At 45.1% G+C, this 17,151-nt stretch overlaps 3 protein-coding genes across 3 annotated transcripts; 1 reads left to right on the plus strand and 2 right to left on the minus strand.

The window, feature by feature from the left end:
• Positions 1 to 74: 74 nt before the first annotated feature.
• LOC128713415 (cytochrome P450 4c3-like) lies at positions 75 to 2,869 on the minus strand. The gene is made up of 5 exons (XM_053808278.1): positions 2,626 to 2,869; positions 1,568 to 1,683; positions 1,226 to 1,505; positions 1,085 to 1,154; positions 75 to 1,017 (listed from the first exon to the last, which is right to left on the minus strand). The coding sequence occupies exons 1-5, from the start codon at positions 2,867 to 2,869 to the stop codon at positions 75 to 77; spliced, it is 1,653 nt and encodes a 550-aa protein (XP_053664253.1).
• Positions 2,870 to 5,071: 2,202 nt separating this feature from the next.
• On the minus strand, positions 5,072 to 10,094 carry LOC128711668 (cytochrome P450 4c3-like). The gene is made up of 5 exons (XM_053806554.1): positions 9,869 to 10,094; positions 8,004 to 8,119; positions 6,222 to 6,501; positions 6,078 to 6,147; positions 5,072 to 5,999 (listed from the first exon to the last, which is right to left on the minus strand). The coding sequence occupies exons 1-5, from the start codon at positions 10,092 to 10,094 to the stop codon at positions 5,072 to 5,074; spliced, it is 1,620 nt and encodes a 539-aa protein (XP_053662529.1).
• Positions 10,095 to 14,657: 4,563 nt separating this feature from the next.
• Positions 14,658 to 16,109, plus strand: LOC128712514 (uncharacterized). Its single transcript, XM_053807410.1, has 4 exons — positions 14,658 to 14,816; positions 14,899 to 15,032; positions 15,106 to 15,229; positions 15,297 to 16,109. The coding sequence occupies exons 1-4, from the start codon at positions 14,664 to 14,666 to the stop codon at positions 16,107 to 16,109; spliced, it is 1,224 nt and encodes a 407-aa protein (XP_053663385.1). The 5' UTR covers positions 14,658 to 14,663.
• The last annotated feature ends 1,042 nt before the right edge of the window (positions 16,110 to 17,151 follow it).

Here is a 17,151-nt window from a genome sequence, read left to right on the forward strand (position 1 = left end):
ACTAAATGCGCCTAAATTATAAATCTCTAGTAATTAAATCACAAATCACACACACAGCACTTGCGTAAAATCTACTATCTACGCTTTGTTATGCGTATTTTTAATCCACCCTTGGAGCGCAGCACCAGCTCACCGTACAGGGTGAGATTCTCCCGGCGATCGACCGCTTCGACGCGATACTGCCGCAGTACGGACACCAGTACCGCCTTTGCCTCCAGTGCGCCAAACTTTTGCCCGATGCAGTTACGCGGTCCCGCACTGAACGGGATGTAAGCGAACGGGTGGCGCGGTTGCCTCGACCCGACGTGTGGCGCATCCGCCATGAAATGGTCCGGATTGAAGCGGTCCGGGTTGGGAAAGACGGCCGGATCGCGGTGCAGCTGGTAAACGACGATGACAGCGTTCGTGCCGGCCGGCAGCAGATGGTCCGCGAGCCGCACGTCCTCCGTCAACCGGCGGCCAATGATCGGTATGCTCGGGTACAGCCGGAGCCCCTCCTTAATGCACGCCTCGAGATATCTCATCTCGTTCAGCTCGCGCATTGTCGGCCACCGTTCGGCATCGCCGCCCATCACCTGTTCGATCTCCTGCACTACCTTTTCCTGGACGGCGGGGTCCGTGCCGAGCAGGAACAAAGTCCACGAGATGGAGGTGGCGGTCGTATCATGCCCACCGAGGATGAATGTGTCCACCTCCTCCCTTATGTCCGTATCGGACAGCACCCTACCACCGTCGGACGCCTCTATCAGCAGATCGAGAAAGGCGAGCTGCTTACGACCCGCGGCGGAGTGTTGAAGTGATTCTACAGCTTCGCTGTTGTTGTTGGTGTCCACCAGCAGGTCCGCCTTAGCGTGCCCAGCCTCAATAATGGAGCGCCGTTCCGTGATCATGCGGTAGGAGAACTTGTGCAGAATGTCCAGACACTGTTGCTGTTCCTGGTATTGCTGAGTGCATCGAAAGATAAGGTCCGGATGCAACCAGAGCCTTTGAAGTCGGTTGAGCATGATCTGTCCGATTCTGAAATTGTGAGGGGAATGCCATGCTTTGAAGTTCCCCGAGTAAAGAAAGCGATCCGACAACTTACTTCTCATGTGCCCGCACGTACACGGAATCGGATTGTTGCTGTGCGTATACCGGACATCCCATGGCAGTTTCTGAAGGTACGTAAAATGACATACAGCGATCATTCATCATCGTTTCCCTTTACCCCGGCGACGCTCCTTACCGCAAATAATATCCAACGAGCACAGCGTGATGTAGCGAACACAATCGAAACCACCTTCGTTGTCTACCTCTCGCGCCAGCTTCTCCACCAGCACCGTCGACTGCTTGTTGAACACTTCCACAAAGTCCGACAGTATGCGGAAGTGAAATGTAGGCGTCAGGATCTTCCGGCGGTGTTGCCATTTACTCGCGGGGCTTGTCAGCAGACCGGTACCGAGCCACGGTTGAAGAAATTCGTAGTCACGTCCCTTCTCTATGTTTTTGGTGCTGCTGAGTATCTTCTGTAAAGGGTGGCACATTTTGTAGAGCGCGGAAAGTGGGGTGCATTCAGTGGGAAAGGTACCTCGACGGCTTGCGCCTGGGATATGAGTACGTAGGGTGTCATGCCGTTCCAGATGCGTGTAATGCCTTGCCGACGTCCGTATAGTTTACGCGAAGCGATAATGCGATTAAAGAGTTCTGCAGGGATACAATCAAGCAACAATTAATTCTATATTGGGCATAAACAATCTAATGTTTCTGTTACATTAAAAAATTTCATTGAAATTATTTTAATTTTTTGTACATTCCTTTATATTGCAAGATACATCTTGTACCTATCTCCGTTTTACATCATGTTAACTCATATATTATTTTCGTAGCTACAAAAACTAACGTACTTAAGCATAAACAGTCACCATACGACGTGAAGCTCGTTAATGGCAGGTTTTTAACACGTTTACTGCAATGTCACCCAGTTATGGGTGACAGCAGCACTTCTCACCAGCCCGCGTCATCCACTTTTTGGGTGACAGCAAAAATCGGCTATGAAAACGAGCTAGATCTAAACGAAAGCTGGTTTGATTTGATTTTTCTTGCTTAACAGCGCACGTATAGCACCACATCACAAGGCATTATGCTCTTCAGCGATTCTTGGGCAGATGCCTCACCTAAGCAGTCAAACGTGTTAAAGGTGTTCTTTTACTTCCACAACTATGCACACATGATGTTATAACCATATGGCTACGAATATTAGTTTTAAAACCATTACCACAAACAAATGCCACCTCCGGCATCTGCCACCACGATGTATAAAATTAAACTGCCAACGGTTGCACTGAAGTGGTTTTAAATTTTTCGGAAATGAAAGCAACGGAAGGATTCGACACTTTTCAGCAATCTTTCATGAAATGTTTCACGACACCACTCGTAAAGCACGTATAACAGGGTACGTTTCACGGTCAATTAAAAAAGCGCCCAAAAGTATGCAATTAGCACAACGTACATTTTTAATTTCCTCAACGTAGGCGCGTAGCACTTGACACAAAGGAAGAAATCACATAATAATGATACTGTTTTAGATGATCCTTTTCGGTGAATGGTGGTTCTGTCGTTGATCCTGTTTGATTGAGATGTTTGTACCTTCGCGGTCAGCGTTGATAAGCAGGGCATTGCCTATGATTGGTAGCGTTGCCGGACCGGGTATACGGTTGATGTGTCGCACCAAGCGTCGGTAACGCTCTAGGTACGCTGCCAAACAGCACACGATAAAGATGAAGCTCACCAGCAGCAGCACACTGGTTTTCGGCACACTCTCCATGAGCTGCTGTCTAGTCCAGCTATTGGCTCCAATAGCGGAGGTAAGCACTGAATCACCGTAAGCCATGGTAACACCTGCACACTGCGCGTACACTACAGCACGTTCGGCAAACGAATCGTCAACTAAACCGGAAAGCACCACATGCAGCGTGCTTATATAGAAACGAACTAACCACCGTACGCAAAACAGCTGCCCGGCCCGTAAGAACTATTGGAGTGAAAAATTATAATGGTCATTAACATCCCCCGGAATGCGCAATCCAGCGTCCGTGTACGACGCATACGCATCAACTGGATACGCACAGTCAGCTGAACATGGTGCATGGGTGGATCATTTTCACGCCATTAATTAAAGTCGCATCAATTAGGCAACTTTCCGCGCGGTTAGGCGATGTTAATGCGTTCTTCACACTTTCGCCCAGTGCGCCACAAACGCCGTGGATAAATCAATTAAAGTTCACCGGTTTGCATCACCTGCCCGGGAGGATCATGCGGTGGTTTGGGTGTGTCTGCAACACTTCTTTTAACGTCTGTGTGCAGACAGACGTACCGATGCGCCGGAATGACCTAACGAGTTGGTGTGGAAATTCAACCCCCTGCAAAGGAAAAGCACACTACATTCCTTATCTGCGCGGCGTGCGCCTGATTATGCCTCATTAGTGTTTCCGCCGGTTCAGGTAGATGGTTTCATTGCTTGCCAAATATGTCTTTCCTCGCACCACGGCTGGTGCGATATCGTTTAATTTCCATAGGTTATGTTTAATTGTATTATAACGCCTAGTTTAATTTCTTTTACCGTCGTTATCGCTTGTTAAGTCACTTTTTTCACACTTGATGATTATTTAGTTTAGTGTTCGGCACGCAATATCTGTGTTACATCCGTCATTAACATACGGCTATATCTAATCGAGATTAGATCAGAGATTAGATCAGATAGAATACAACCGGATGCAACAGGTCATACAGACAGATTAATACGCGTTCTTACATACTTATCAGGCACTTGGCCTGCTGAAGATGCCCCGCTAAACCATTCACAGTGACCAAAAGTTCTCAACTTGGAACTACCACACCTCCTCCGTCCAAGTTGACGTTCTGAAAGGACTTTACCGGCTGGGTCGTCTGGTATCATCCCAATGACGTATCCAGCCACACGGAACCTTAGGTACCTCATCGTACACCTCATAGAGTTTGTCGGCTCCTCCATTATCCATCCACTAATACGGGACCTCAAAATTCTTCACAGCATCTTCCTGTCAAGCTCGGAAAATGCGTTATAGTAATCTTGATTAGCTCCCGTTTAAAATAAGAAGTCGAGGAATTCCATGAACCATCAAGACTCTCATAACTCTCGTAACCTTCTCGTCGAAACTCGTCGAATTCTTCAATATTCAATATTAAGAGTTGCCGCTCTTTCGTTCCATTTTTGCATGAGAATTCCACAGTTTTTAAAATTCTCAATCTTGACAAAATCATTCTAAAGTTCATTAATAGATAGGATTTTTTTTTTTGTGTTCTTGGACATGAGATTTAAGTTTTTTGAGCAATTTTCTCCAACATTCATGTCTAATTAATTTAAGATGTAAATGTCATCATAGTTTTTTGCAGTCTGTTTGGACATTCAACCTTAATAAAATTCTTGTTGTCTTGATTAATGTTATTACAAAAAAGTTTTTCTTTCCAACAGTGATTTTTCCTTATATTGAGCCAATTACCTTCACATAACTTTATTGTTCGTTTTCGCATAAAAAATTAGGTTTAAGTTCGAAGTCTTGTAGAAGTTTGGAGAGGGTTTCAACCCTGTTCGCTCAATAATAGCAGGCACTATTAGCTATCTATCGCTTGGTCTGGCATCAGGTCCCTTCATCCCTTTTAGGTTAGTTAGGGCAATGTAGAACGCCTCAACACTGCTAGATGCGAAAGAACGGTGCCGTCGATGTGGAGGGCACTCTTTGAGCGAACTGTACATTCGACATACCATGGATTCTTGCAACGTGCAAGAGCATGGATAGCGTATAATAGATGTTGTCATCTCGTGCAAGAAAGCAGCAGACACAAGACACAAGTAGCGTCCAGAGAGTTGGTAGAAACAATAGGTCCAAGCAGTTAAAATCTGAGTTTTGTACATCCACTCCCCATTTGCTTCGAGCTTACAGCCTCAACAACAGTCATCGGGAATGTCAAAGTAATACTGAGATGTGCGCTGCCCCCAACAGTCACGTTCACGTGTTCCGGTTCCGGTGGCGTAAAGAGGAGTTTGCGCTCGCTGTTAGTCTCGCTTCTGGAGTCGCACTATCAGCCCATCCTTCGGTCTCAGCACCAGATCACACAGCAGCTGTACGTCCTCGCGTCGGTTCACCGCCTCGATGCGGAACTTGCGCAGTATGGCCGAGATGACCGATTTCTCCTCCAGTATAGCGAACTTTTGGCCGATGCAGTTGCGCGGCCCGGCACTGAACGGGATGTACGCGTACGGGTGCCGCCCGTTGCAGTTCTCCGGCAGGAAGTTGTCCGGGTTGAATTTGTCCGGGTTGGAAAAGACGGACGCGTCCCGGTGCAGTTCGTACACCACGATCATCGCGGTGGTACCGGCCGGTATGGTGTAGTTGTCGACCCGCACGTCCTCCGTCAAGCGCCTGCCGATAACCGGTATGCTAGGGTATAGTCGTAGACCCTCCTTGATGCAACACTCCAGATAGCGCATCTCGTTCAGCTCCGCCATCGTCGGGCGACGATCCCGATCCTTGCCCATCACCTCGTCGATCTCCTGTATGACGCGGTCCTGTATCTCTGGTGCGGCCCCTAGCAGATAGAGTATCCAGGCCATGGCGGCCGCTGTCGTGTCGTGGCCGCCGATGATGAAGGTGTCGACCTCCTCGCGGATCGCCAGATCCGACAAACCCGAACCCTCGAGCAGAAGGTCCAGGAAGGCAAGCTGCTTCTTCCGGTAGATGCCATCCTGGAGCTCGCTGCAGTCTCCAGAAGGATCAGCGGTGTCGTCGTTGTTGTTGTTGTTTTGATCTAGCTGTAGCTTGCGCTTGCGAAGTTCTTCCTTTCGCTCCCGCACCACGCGGTCGGAAAAGTTATGCAACACCTTCAGACATTCCTGGTGCTTTTGGAACTCTTTCGTGCGCTTGAAGACAAAGTCTGGATGGAGCCATATTTTTTGCAATCGATTTCGTATTACTTTTCCGATTCTGTGGAGATAAGAGAGGAGTTAGAAGAACTAGTGATTAGTAATTCTACTATGGTAGTCGAGGTAGTCGGTACTTAACTGTTTGTGGGCACGAACGTATTCCGAGTTGGAGTTCTTTTGCGCGTACACTGGACATCCCATGGCAGTTTCTGGATAATTAGACCAAAAATCCTCATGAAGTCAACCGAGACCAGCCGTTCGTTCACCCCCGCACAACACTTACCGCAGAATATATCCAACGCACACAGCGTCACGTACGGCACAATGTTGAACGGTTCATCCAGTGCCGTGCGCTCCGACAGCTTCTCGATCAGAACGTCCGCCTGGTTCTGGAAGATCGTCACAAAGTCCGACAGTATCTTGAAGTGGAATGCCGGTGTCAACGATTTGCGACGCGGATGCCAGATGTATCCGGGCGACGTGAGCAAACCGTTCCCCAGCCATGCCTTCATGTACTCGTAATCGTTGCTCTTCTCCACCAGCTTCGGGTTGCTCAGTATGGGCTATTGGAGAGACAGCACATAAATAAGAGGTAAAGCACGTATTGCGCCTGCATGATGCTCCACACCGACCAGCTGTGCCACGCGCGGTCGCTGTCGTACCGGATGGAAATTTGAAATTGTAACTAATTCAAGGATGGAGTGCTCAATGTCAGTCTACAATTTGGACGGCACTCACGCTGCGGTAAGAATGGTACGATGGGACACTATTCGTCTGGCACGCTGAGATTCGTCGCCTTTCACCTTCGGAAGTGAAGCGACAGTGAAATCTCCGCAAAATTGAGGGTAGTTTTCGCTTTCGCTGCGTTGGTACGTCATAACGTCAAGCATTTACTGTGATTAAAAAATCGCCCCGAGCGCACGCGTGTTCCTATTTGACGTCGGCAATAGTTCGTTTGTGTGGGTGGTGGAGTAGTGTGAGGTGAAGTTTAACGTCTGTTACTTCGGGACCAGCTTTTTGGATTCTACAGTACAGAACTCCAACAAATCTTTTTTGTTCTAAATAGTGTTTTAACACTAGAACTACCAAGCGTTTTAAGCGTTTTTCATTTATGGTAACTTTATACAAAATTTCGAAGACCTGGACTATTTTTTAATATCTTTTTGAGTTCATACTACAGAAAAGTTATGTAAAAGTCATGCATCAGCTGTGATAGAATTGTTTTACTAAATTAAAAAAAAATTAATGTAATTAAAATGAAGCGTTCCAGTCCAAATGATTGGTCCGGTAGTTCTAGTGTTAAAATAAATTATCAATTGACAAAGAGGTGGTTAAAATGCTGTGAAGATTTAACGTCTATTTGTTCAAGGGTATTATGGATTCCAAGATCACTCGTAGTATTAAACCACAAATTTGGATTGCAATTCTTAAGTAGTGGGAATTGTTTTCCTGATTTTGTATTGATTTGCACTGTATTTGAAACGCTAAAAGCTTGACAAAGCTACTGGTTTTATCAGGAGTCAGGAGGAGATTTGATCTTAAGACATTGCGTATTGCAAAAGTAGTGCGCTTACCCGTTGCACTATGGAAGCTGTGCGACATAAAGAGAGTATTTGGCCATATAAGAACACCAACGAGAGAGCGTCAATACGCTCTCCGAAACCGTTTACAAGAGCCGTTTGACCATTTTCGGAACCGACTTGATTGCCGTTTTCATTTACTATTTACAATTCTGCAACACGGGTGGCTTAATATTTTGCTGAACAACCATTCTTTTTTGTTGCACGCAACACAATTAACATGACAAGTGTACACCTGCGTAAGCAAACTATGATTGTTGCTGATTCTATTGGCCAGCGTTCTACATGCGTTCGGTGTAACAAAACCAATACCTACTGCTGCTTTTTTGTCACGTAATAGTGTTATTTCTCGTTTGGTTTTTTTTTATGTTCAATTTCTCCCTCCACCCACCCCGTGGTGGACGCACTTTTCTACGGTTGCTTTATGTATTGAATTGAAGTTTTTTTTTCTGCAACGGCAGGCAAAATGTTTGACCTGTACTTACCTCGACGGCAGAAGCTTTGGATATTAACACGTACGGTATCGGACCGTTCCAGACGCGGCTGATACCTTGCCGGCGGCCAAACATTTTCCTCGACGCAATGATGCGATCAAAAAGCTCTGGAAAACAAAACATGTTAGAGAAAAAAATGTTGTTGGGAATTTAATAGGAAAATTATTTCCACAACTTCAGTGTGGAGTATTAAATAATTTAATTAATCAAAGCTTAAGCTCCTGTCATACGTTTACACACAATTACATTAAGTAATCAAAATATTTCCAAAGTTCCATTCGAAATGACCTAGTTTTAAGTGAAACAATTCAATTTAAAATGCATTGCGTCAAATGAAAAGTGGGCTGTGTATCTAAATAGCTTTCGACCGACACATAAATCTCAGTATCTCTCTGCCATTATGTAACATTAGAAGCATTCTGTTTTGTTTTTCATATAAATTAATTTAGTTAAAACCGAAAACACGCCTAATTAGCATCAGCCAACGTCAAGGTCGTCCCAAAATGGGGAGATTCATAGAAGTGTAAGGCCGTGCGTTAGGAAACTTCACTTTTTCTAAAACAACACAGCAACACAGCTAGAGTTCCTGCAACCATGTTCAGGCGTGCCTAGTATCTATTTAGGTGTGTGTGTGTTTTTCTGTGGATTTCTTTTATTCATTCATGATAACCTAGTTTGATGCTTTTGCATACGTTATCGCATCGGCCGTCTCGGCCATTGGATGTTCCTTTCCGGGTGTAGTGGTATCTCTAATATATTTGAATATCTATGATTGACCTACATGTGTTCCCGCGTGCGTGAGGGAAGAGTTGGAAACTACGAGAAGGGATTTTTTTTTTAAATCACCTCCTCTGCTCCCAACGATCCATTCCTCCTCCTCCTCCTCCACCCTTCCCGACACACGAATCGGTGGACGGACGATGATCCCAGCAGGTGGTTTTGTTCGTATCGCTGCACACCACCAAACACACACCCAATCGATGCGCGAATGGGTGGCTTTTCGGTGAGAAACGATGCTCACCTCAATCACACCTCGTAGCAGGATGGAAATGCAATGTTGGAATAAAATTAATTTGATACCGTCCACATGCGGCAAAGGATGGGAAGGGTGCTTCGACCAGGAATGTTGGGTGGGAAGGGAAGAAGTGGCCGGTGGAAAAACATCACCGTCCCTCGCCTCAAAAGTCGACAGCCGGTTTCGTTCGTAACGTATTGCGTTGGCTCCATGCGTAGGGAGGTTATATTTTGAGGGCCTAGATAAGCAACGCATCGGCGTGTGACACAAGCGAGCGACAGTCATTAACATAGGCAATAATGACCAAGATCGTGGCAATATTTTTTTCTCTCTCTCTTTCTCTCTCTCTATCTCTTTGTTTTGGGTTTTTCTTTTCGCCACATGCAAGGTGATCGAAAATGGAAGCCAATCACGGTGCTGTGATATGGCAATCGATGCAACCCTGCAACAACCAGTATCGGCCGTGAGTGACGTTTCCGGCTGGATTTAGTTGCCCGCGTGACGTAACAGCGAGGCACCCTTTTCGCTCTCGTTTCGTTTCACTTTTATTATGTTTTGTGTTTTAGATTTTAATTTCCCATCCAACTGCGTTGAATTCGTGAACAAATGCCTGGTGCCGTAAAGAAAGTTTAGACAAACGCTCGCTGCAACGTTGTGCGACATTCTTGTTGCAACCGTAACGCATAACCTTCCCGCGCACCGTTACGCATGCACACATTACACATTCGGCCGCCGGTAATTGATTGAATCGCTCCATTTGAATGCGAGTGTCGCGTGTTGATCGTTGATAACTGGCCGTTTTAAAATGATCTGCCGCTTCTTTTGTGCTCACTTCGCTTACCATCTTTGCAGCCGACGTTAATTTGCAGACCGTTGCCGACCAGCGGCATGCAAACGGGGCCGGGTATCTGGTCGATCAGCTTCACCATCTTGGCCCGGCGCGCCTTGAAGATCAGCAAAACAAACGCGAGTATAAGCAGCATGGCCAATGTCAGGGGAGAAAACACGGTCAACAGTGCGGTGGCCCGCCGTACCGTCCACCGATCGGAAGCGAACGAATTTTCCATCACTTTCCCCGGGGGTGTTTTTGTTGTTTTGCTTGCTTAAAATTTAAATTTTTAAAATTACTAAACAAAAAATAAAATAATCACTGTTCTCCGGCACTAATATCGATGAAAACTTCCACACTCGCCGTATTCACTTGGAAGAATTTAAATTTAACGGACAACCACAACACGTGTTACACCATGCTTTAGCGCACACGTTTTTCGGCTTGTTCTACGTGAGAGATGCAGCTGAAAAACGCCGACCGCGTTCACTAGCTGCACTAGGAGCTTCTTGCTACCGCCCCGGTTCGCGGACTGGGCTGTCGTTCGGGAGTGTGGCGTGTTCCTGTCCCTCCGTTTTTGGGGTGCCGTTGTGAGTGTCGAGCGAGCGCGCGCACGGTCCGCGCAACGTATGTTGACGATCTGGGCGCGACAAGCGCGACGGACCGATATTTATAAAATTTAAGCTTACGATGGCAACGAAACGCGATCGGTGACCTCTACCGGTTGGAAACCGTGTGCAGTGTGCGGTGGGTTTCATCTGCTTCTTCTTGCCTTCGTTTGCGTACACCGTGCATCAAGGGTGACGCTGGTCTTGGGGGTGGGAGGGCAATCGGGCCCCCCCCCCCTTTAGGGGTGTATAATTGGGCGCATTTTGGTGCCCCGGAGAAAGAGCAAACAGAACTGTTTGTCCATAAACACCTATTAGAGCCTGCTGCAATGGTAGCATATTAACAACAAGAGGGTGCATCAATAAAGGGGTGAAACTGGTGGTGGGGGGAACGAGACACGCCAGGAAAGGTAACGGAGGCGTGAAAATAAGGGCCGATCATAGTGGGCCGCCGGATGATCGAGACATAATTAATTGTTTTGCTTTGTTTACATCCTTGGCCAAACGCCCACGTGTTGAAAGGTGTGAGCTTTGACGAATTATAAATATGGAACGGTTTGGTGAATTGAAACATAACTTTGCAGCGGCCGGAAAATGCGTTATGTTATTTTGATGGCTGACAATAGGTTTGTTATTATTTTCTGTTGATTGATGCATTGATTGTTGCATTTTTTTTATTTACTTATTGATGCATTACATTGCAAATATTGGTGTGTGGCTCCTGTTAAGTACTAATAAATGGTGTTCTACGGGTGTTTTTTTAATAGGAAAAACTTAAAACGGATTTTTAATAATGAAATTGAAGCTGCTAAATCCTTCTTCTTAATTCCTAGTTACTATGACCTAAGACACAACAATTGTGTAAATAAAAAAAACCATTAACTGGATATTTACAGGGTTTTACGTATTAATTTTTACCGGCTGTCAACATTTTTTTCAATTCACGAGTTTGATTGCTAGAAGCAATCATTGGATTTCGTGGAGGAGCATTTAGTTTTAACAATCAAGTTACCTGCAGCTTTTCGGACGCGAGTTTATAATCCTAAATTTAAAATAATTATTTGAAATCACTTGTAATAATTGTTTATATGAGTTTTTTGATTGCAATGTTTTTTTTTTATTGGAAATCACTCTTCTGGCCATAAAGGGGAAAAAGTAAGCTAACTCATTTAAAAATACATCACAAAACCAATAAATAAACCTAAGTGCATAATAACACTTAATAGTAAATATAAAAAAAAAAAAACAAAACAACATTAATAAAATAGCTAAAGCCAAACATATCGAACATACACAAAATAACATGGTGAATATGTAAATAAAAAATAGAAAGAAAAATCAAAATGCCAAACATTAAAAACATATTAATTCTCGTTCGTGGGGTGAAACAGTATGGTTTGTTTACGTTGGATCGTTCAATGTCAAGATGCGTTAATCGATGCGAAAATGAGCGGTTACTGTGTGATTAGATACGGTTTAGTGTGTTGGTTTCTCGATTTACTAACGGTAGGCAAACGAATTGTACCATTTTTTTCGTTTTTAGATGGAATTATAGACAGTGCGTAGTGTTGTTTACAACTATTTCGCGCCTTTTATAAGTATTTATAGCATATTGTAATTGTTTTTATAACAGTATTATAGCAAAATTCTCAAATTTAGTACACATTTGTTTGTTTGTTAGTTGGGGGTAAAGATAGACTAACTCTAATATGTAGATCCACCGTCCAGCTGTTTTTAAGCATTCCACCAGTAAAAGTGACAGCTGATGCAGGCATTCCTATCGCGTGCGATAGCTTAATTATTTCGCGCTCATTTTGACTAAAGTTGCGAAACAAATATTTTATACCGTCGTGCCCCATCAGCTTTCAGGTTTTTTTTTCTCGCTGTCACTAATAGGAAGCTATTAATTTTGTTTGATCACTAACTGCACAAGGTTAACATGGCACAAATTCCCAGCCCAGCCCTACGCACGCTTCCTCCACAGGTTTGTCATGCCGTTCGGTTTTGTTTTCTCAAAGGGTCAAAGGAGCGAGCGTGGATAAAAAATATACATCGCAGTCGAAGCTAACAGACCAGCCGTGACGGGAGCCACCAAATCTTCCCCTATCCATCATGCCTCGCACAGATCTCATGCTTCTACGCTGACGGGTATCAAATTCATTCGTTCATGCGTCGTCACCGCAAGCACCACCACCGCGTGGCCGCCACTCTTATGCTGCCCGTTTTTCTCATTTTCTTTGTACCGCAATTTTTGCGGGGCGACACACAACACCACTCCAATTGATTGGTTTTTAATTAATTTTTCTTCTCCACTGAGAGGCTTTGTCGGGCAGCTCGGCATCACCAAAAGCTGCGCGTACCAGTGTAGTCCACGGCGTTAGTTTAAGCGGCTTGGCTCGGCAATGTGGGACGGGAAGGCGGCAGGGGTTTGGTATAAATGTATCGGGCTAGGTGACGAGCGCTTCCAAAATGGAAACAAGCCAATACGAATTATAGCAAAGGTCAATATAAATATGCCATGGCTTTATTTTTTCTTCGCCTGGGGAGGGAAGGTAGCAAACAGATTACTGGCGGTTCGCATAAGATTTCACTATATCTGTAATCGCAAGGTTGTTTATGGTGGCTTACAATTAAAAGATCATCACTTCTCAATTCGCCGCGCTCGTTGTGTTCCGTGGTGATCGGATGCGGGATGGAAAACATACGCGCGAGATGAGCCAGCCGGACACTTGCCGGCAGCGCCAACATAATTTTCCAAATCATTTCAACAAACATTATTAATGCTGCTCCAATACCGCGGTACTGCACCGCGTGAAAGCAAAGCACGTGCCGCCATTGAAACGGTGCACGTGGTTGTTTAAACGTTAATCATTCGAACCTTGGCTGGTGGGAAATTTCTCTTTTTTTTAAAGCTATTTGTTTTAAATTACTGTTTGCTACATTATTTCGCGTTGATCGTTTTCGCGCATGTCATGGGCTTGCCTTTTCTATTGTACGAACAATGCTCCAGAAAATTACCCGATATCTCTCGTATAACAGCTTAATTGATCGACGACATAGGTTCGACACCCTTAAATTTAAAGTGGCTGAGACACATCAATTAGTAATATGTCTTATGCAAAAAAAACGTCACATCATCCTTGACATAATCCACATATAAGCATTTCCTAAGTTACGCGAATTCGAGACACGTGAATCTCAAAATTTTGCCAGCACGTGTAATTTTGAATGCGGAATTGATTTTTTTTATTCGTCAAAAATCAAATTTTCCTAAAAATACGTTAGTTTTTAATGTAACAAACATTATTTTGCGTAAAATTTAATTTTAATTGTCGAAATAAACGTAAACATATCAATTATTATTGTTCTTCCTAACGTAACAAGTAGAAATCGATCACTTAATCACTCTAACAACTTAATCTACGTTATAACTTGTTGTTCTGCCTAAAATTGCTTACATAAATTTACTCTTGATAAATAGAAGTTCATCATGCAGACTATTATAGAAGAAGTTTTACTTTGTTTATTAGCTGCTGAAAAGATTAAGAGAGTCACCAACCAAGGGTAACACGCAACCTGGGTTCAATTCGCAACATTTGTTAAGAATTGAACCCAGGTTGAGTGTTACCCTTTGGTGACTTCCTTACCCGTTCCGCCACGGCGGCAACTAATTGGTTGCAAGTTAAAACTTCTACAGCTGGATCAACTCACAAGTGGAGGAAATTTGTACGTTAAGTTGAAAATTTTGGTATTAATTAACGAAGTAGGTAATTTAAGCAATTGTTAAAATTCTCAGACAAAATATTATTTGCTTTATAATCAAATGGAATGGAGCTTATTGCTCCTCTAATAATCTTCCGAAATGCGTTCAGGCAAAGCTTTGCTCCAAAAACGTTACACACTGTGTTTATGCGGAAACCATTCGTTGCCTTGCCTTGCGACCAGACTGACCCATTCGTCAACCACCCTTTTTTATGACCTGCCGCATTCCGTACCATTGGTAGTGGTGTGGCGACTCTGCACGGCGATCGTACAGCTTTATTAGTCAATTTATTCTAGAAAGTTTCACCTTGCTTTACGGACCGTTTTCTGCACGCTTCCTGGTAGAGTTGTACACCCTATCGGAACAGGGGGACCACTGCTTCGATTTGGTGTCTGTTTTCGTTGAATCCTTTTTTTTTATAGAAAGTGTCATTAAAATGGGCCAGTTGAGTAAACATTTTCGTCAGGCAACGCTCGGTAAAACGTGCCGTGATATATTGCATCCCGATCAAACTTGTAGTGCCGCCTGGCGTACGTTCTTCGTCGAGGGTGTGCTTGGTGGCATACGCCACTACCTGCCAGCTGTGGTGGTACAGTATGAAGCCAGTTGGGTGATGTTGTAATTGATTTTTTTTTTTGGTGATTAAACCCAAGCGCACCTTCCAATTGCAGACCCCGATGCTGTTCCGCATACGGCAGTGGAACGAGCCGGAAGTGTGGCAAAACTTTCTATGGCAGTACGCGCGATGCATTTTGGCCGGCTTGCCAATGACAGGCGGCAGCTTCTTGGCCTTCTGCCTATTCTAGTAAGTTTCACCTGCAGATGCAGGCACTCTGCAACGGATGCTCATTGTTCTACCGCTTCACTTTCCAACGCAGCAAGTGTATGGGGAAGTTTCCGGCGGCATGGTTTGTGTTGATACCCTCACTAGCTGGCGGTTTGACGGCAAAGTATCTACCGCGCCACATCGTTCGAGCCCAAGGCATCGGGTTGTTCAACATGGTAGGTAGTGCTGCCACACAGAGCCGCAGCTTCAAGGATCCATTCTACCACGGCTTTATCTTCTCAGTACATCGAATTTCTTATACGACGGGCGCGCAGCCCGGCTGTGGCTTACCTTCGCCACTCGCGGCTGCATGCGACCGCGATCTTCGCGCTGCTCAGCGGGGGCATCATGGCGGCACGGCAATGTTTGCAGCTGGAGCGGTTCTGGTTCGCCTGCACCTATCCGGACGGTCACTGTGGCGTGCAGCATGTGCCGCAGGATGGGAAAGCTAACCCACCGTCGCCGACCAACTGCCGGCAGCACATCGTCACGGCCATGGTGCGCTCGGTGTACATCGCGCTGGCGGTAAGTTTGGTGAAGAACTTTCTTCCCCGCATGCCAATGCTGCTGACCGACCCGCTGGGGCTCGGACGGCTCCTGCTGACCCGCTTCGACTTGGGCCTGTTCGGGTTTATCACATGCTACAAAACCATCTACGAAATCGTCAACTGTCGGCTGGCAACGGGACCATCGCGCTCGCGGCCTTCGCCCGTCATCCGCAGCGCGATCGGTGGCGTGTGCGCCGGGTTGGCTTACTATTGCTTTCCGAACTATTTGCTCTTTACCTTCTCCATCACCGAGCTGGTGGAGCTGTGCTGGATAGTTTACATGCGCACGGAACGGTTCGGCAAGTGTGGGACCGTCCGCTGGCTGGACAGTGAGGTGCCGGTGTCCATCCTGCTGTACACCGCCAGCTTGGGGCTGCTGTGCCATTTGCGCATCGTCTACCCGTACCACATCAATCGCTACTGGCACCGGCTGATGGCTAATGGGACCTGGGGCCGCTCGGACACGTTGGCGTACAATTACGCCCGAATCCTTCTCGGTGGCAAGTGATGGGGTTACCCGGCTTTAGTAGAAATTCCTATCGCACACCATTTATTTGCGGGACCCCAGAAGAACGCGTATCGCCTTCAAACCGCCGATAGGACTGCAACACTATTGGTGTCAAACCCATTGTACACCAACAAAAAAAAACTATATCGTCACCAAACGATATACCCATCAGATTTACAGCAAAACACCGCAAAAGCTACGTATAATCGAAATTCGTACCGGACGATTCTCCTTTTTATAGCTTGCGAAAACTAAGGTATGGCAGGATAGGGGGGAAATTGGTCGTATATAGTTGATGCGAATTTTATGATTATGCATAAATTCACATTTAACATTATCATCTATTACATAAAAAAAAAACACACACACAAAACAAAACACACAACACACAAACACACAGCGCAGAAAGCAAGTTTGACGAGCAATAAAATATGTGTGACTGATGCGCGGCTCTGAAAAAGGTCCGCTATTGAGGTTATCGTTTATTGTGACGAATAAAAGCCACCACCAACTATAATGCGTAAACGTAAGTGATGCGGTTTCGCTGCTAGTGTGGGTGCAAAAACCGATAATATTTCGAAGAATCACTCTAGGAAAAAACGGAAACATTATAATCCATTAGATTTGTTTGGAGCGATAAACGAAAATTGAGTGCAATCTTAGTAGAAATATGAATAAAGGAAGTTTTTTTTTTATAAATTTGTAAAGAAATCTAAGAATTGCTACCCCAGGGTAAACGAATTACGAACGGGAAGAAATAAACATAAACCACGTGAGATTTGTATTTGCATTTGCGCGCATTTGTACATTGCGTTTGGGTATTGCATACCTTTAGGCGGAATAGTTGAGATTTGAGCGAAGCCGTTTGTATGACAACCTACAGTGTGCTACACGTAATTTATCGTTACAGTGCGTGTGAAATATTTCAGACAATATGCGTGAAGGGTATATTATACCTAAAATTGTCGATTGTTTGGGGAAAAGAAATGTTTCAAGACACTCCGTTTTAGAACTACATTTTTTTGTTAAGGTTTTGTACACT

Source organism: Anopheles marshallii, chromosome X, assembly GCF_943734725.1.
Source record: "Anopheles marshallii chromosome X, idAnoMarsDA_429_01, whole genome shotgun sequence".
Taxonomy (NCBI): domain Eukaryota; kingdom Metazoa; phylum Arthropoda; class Insecta; order Diptera; family Culicidae; genus Anopheles; species Anopheles marshallii.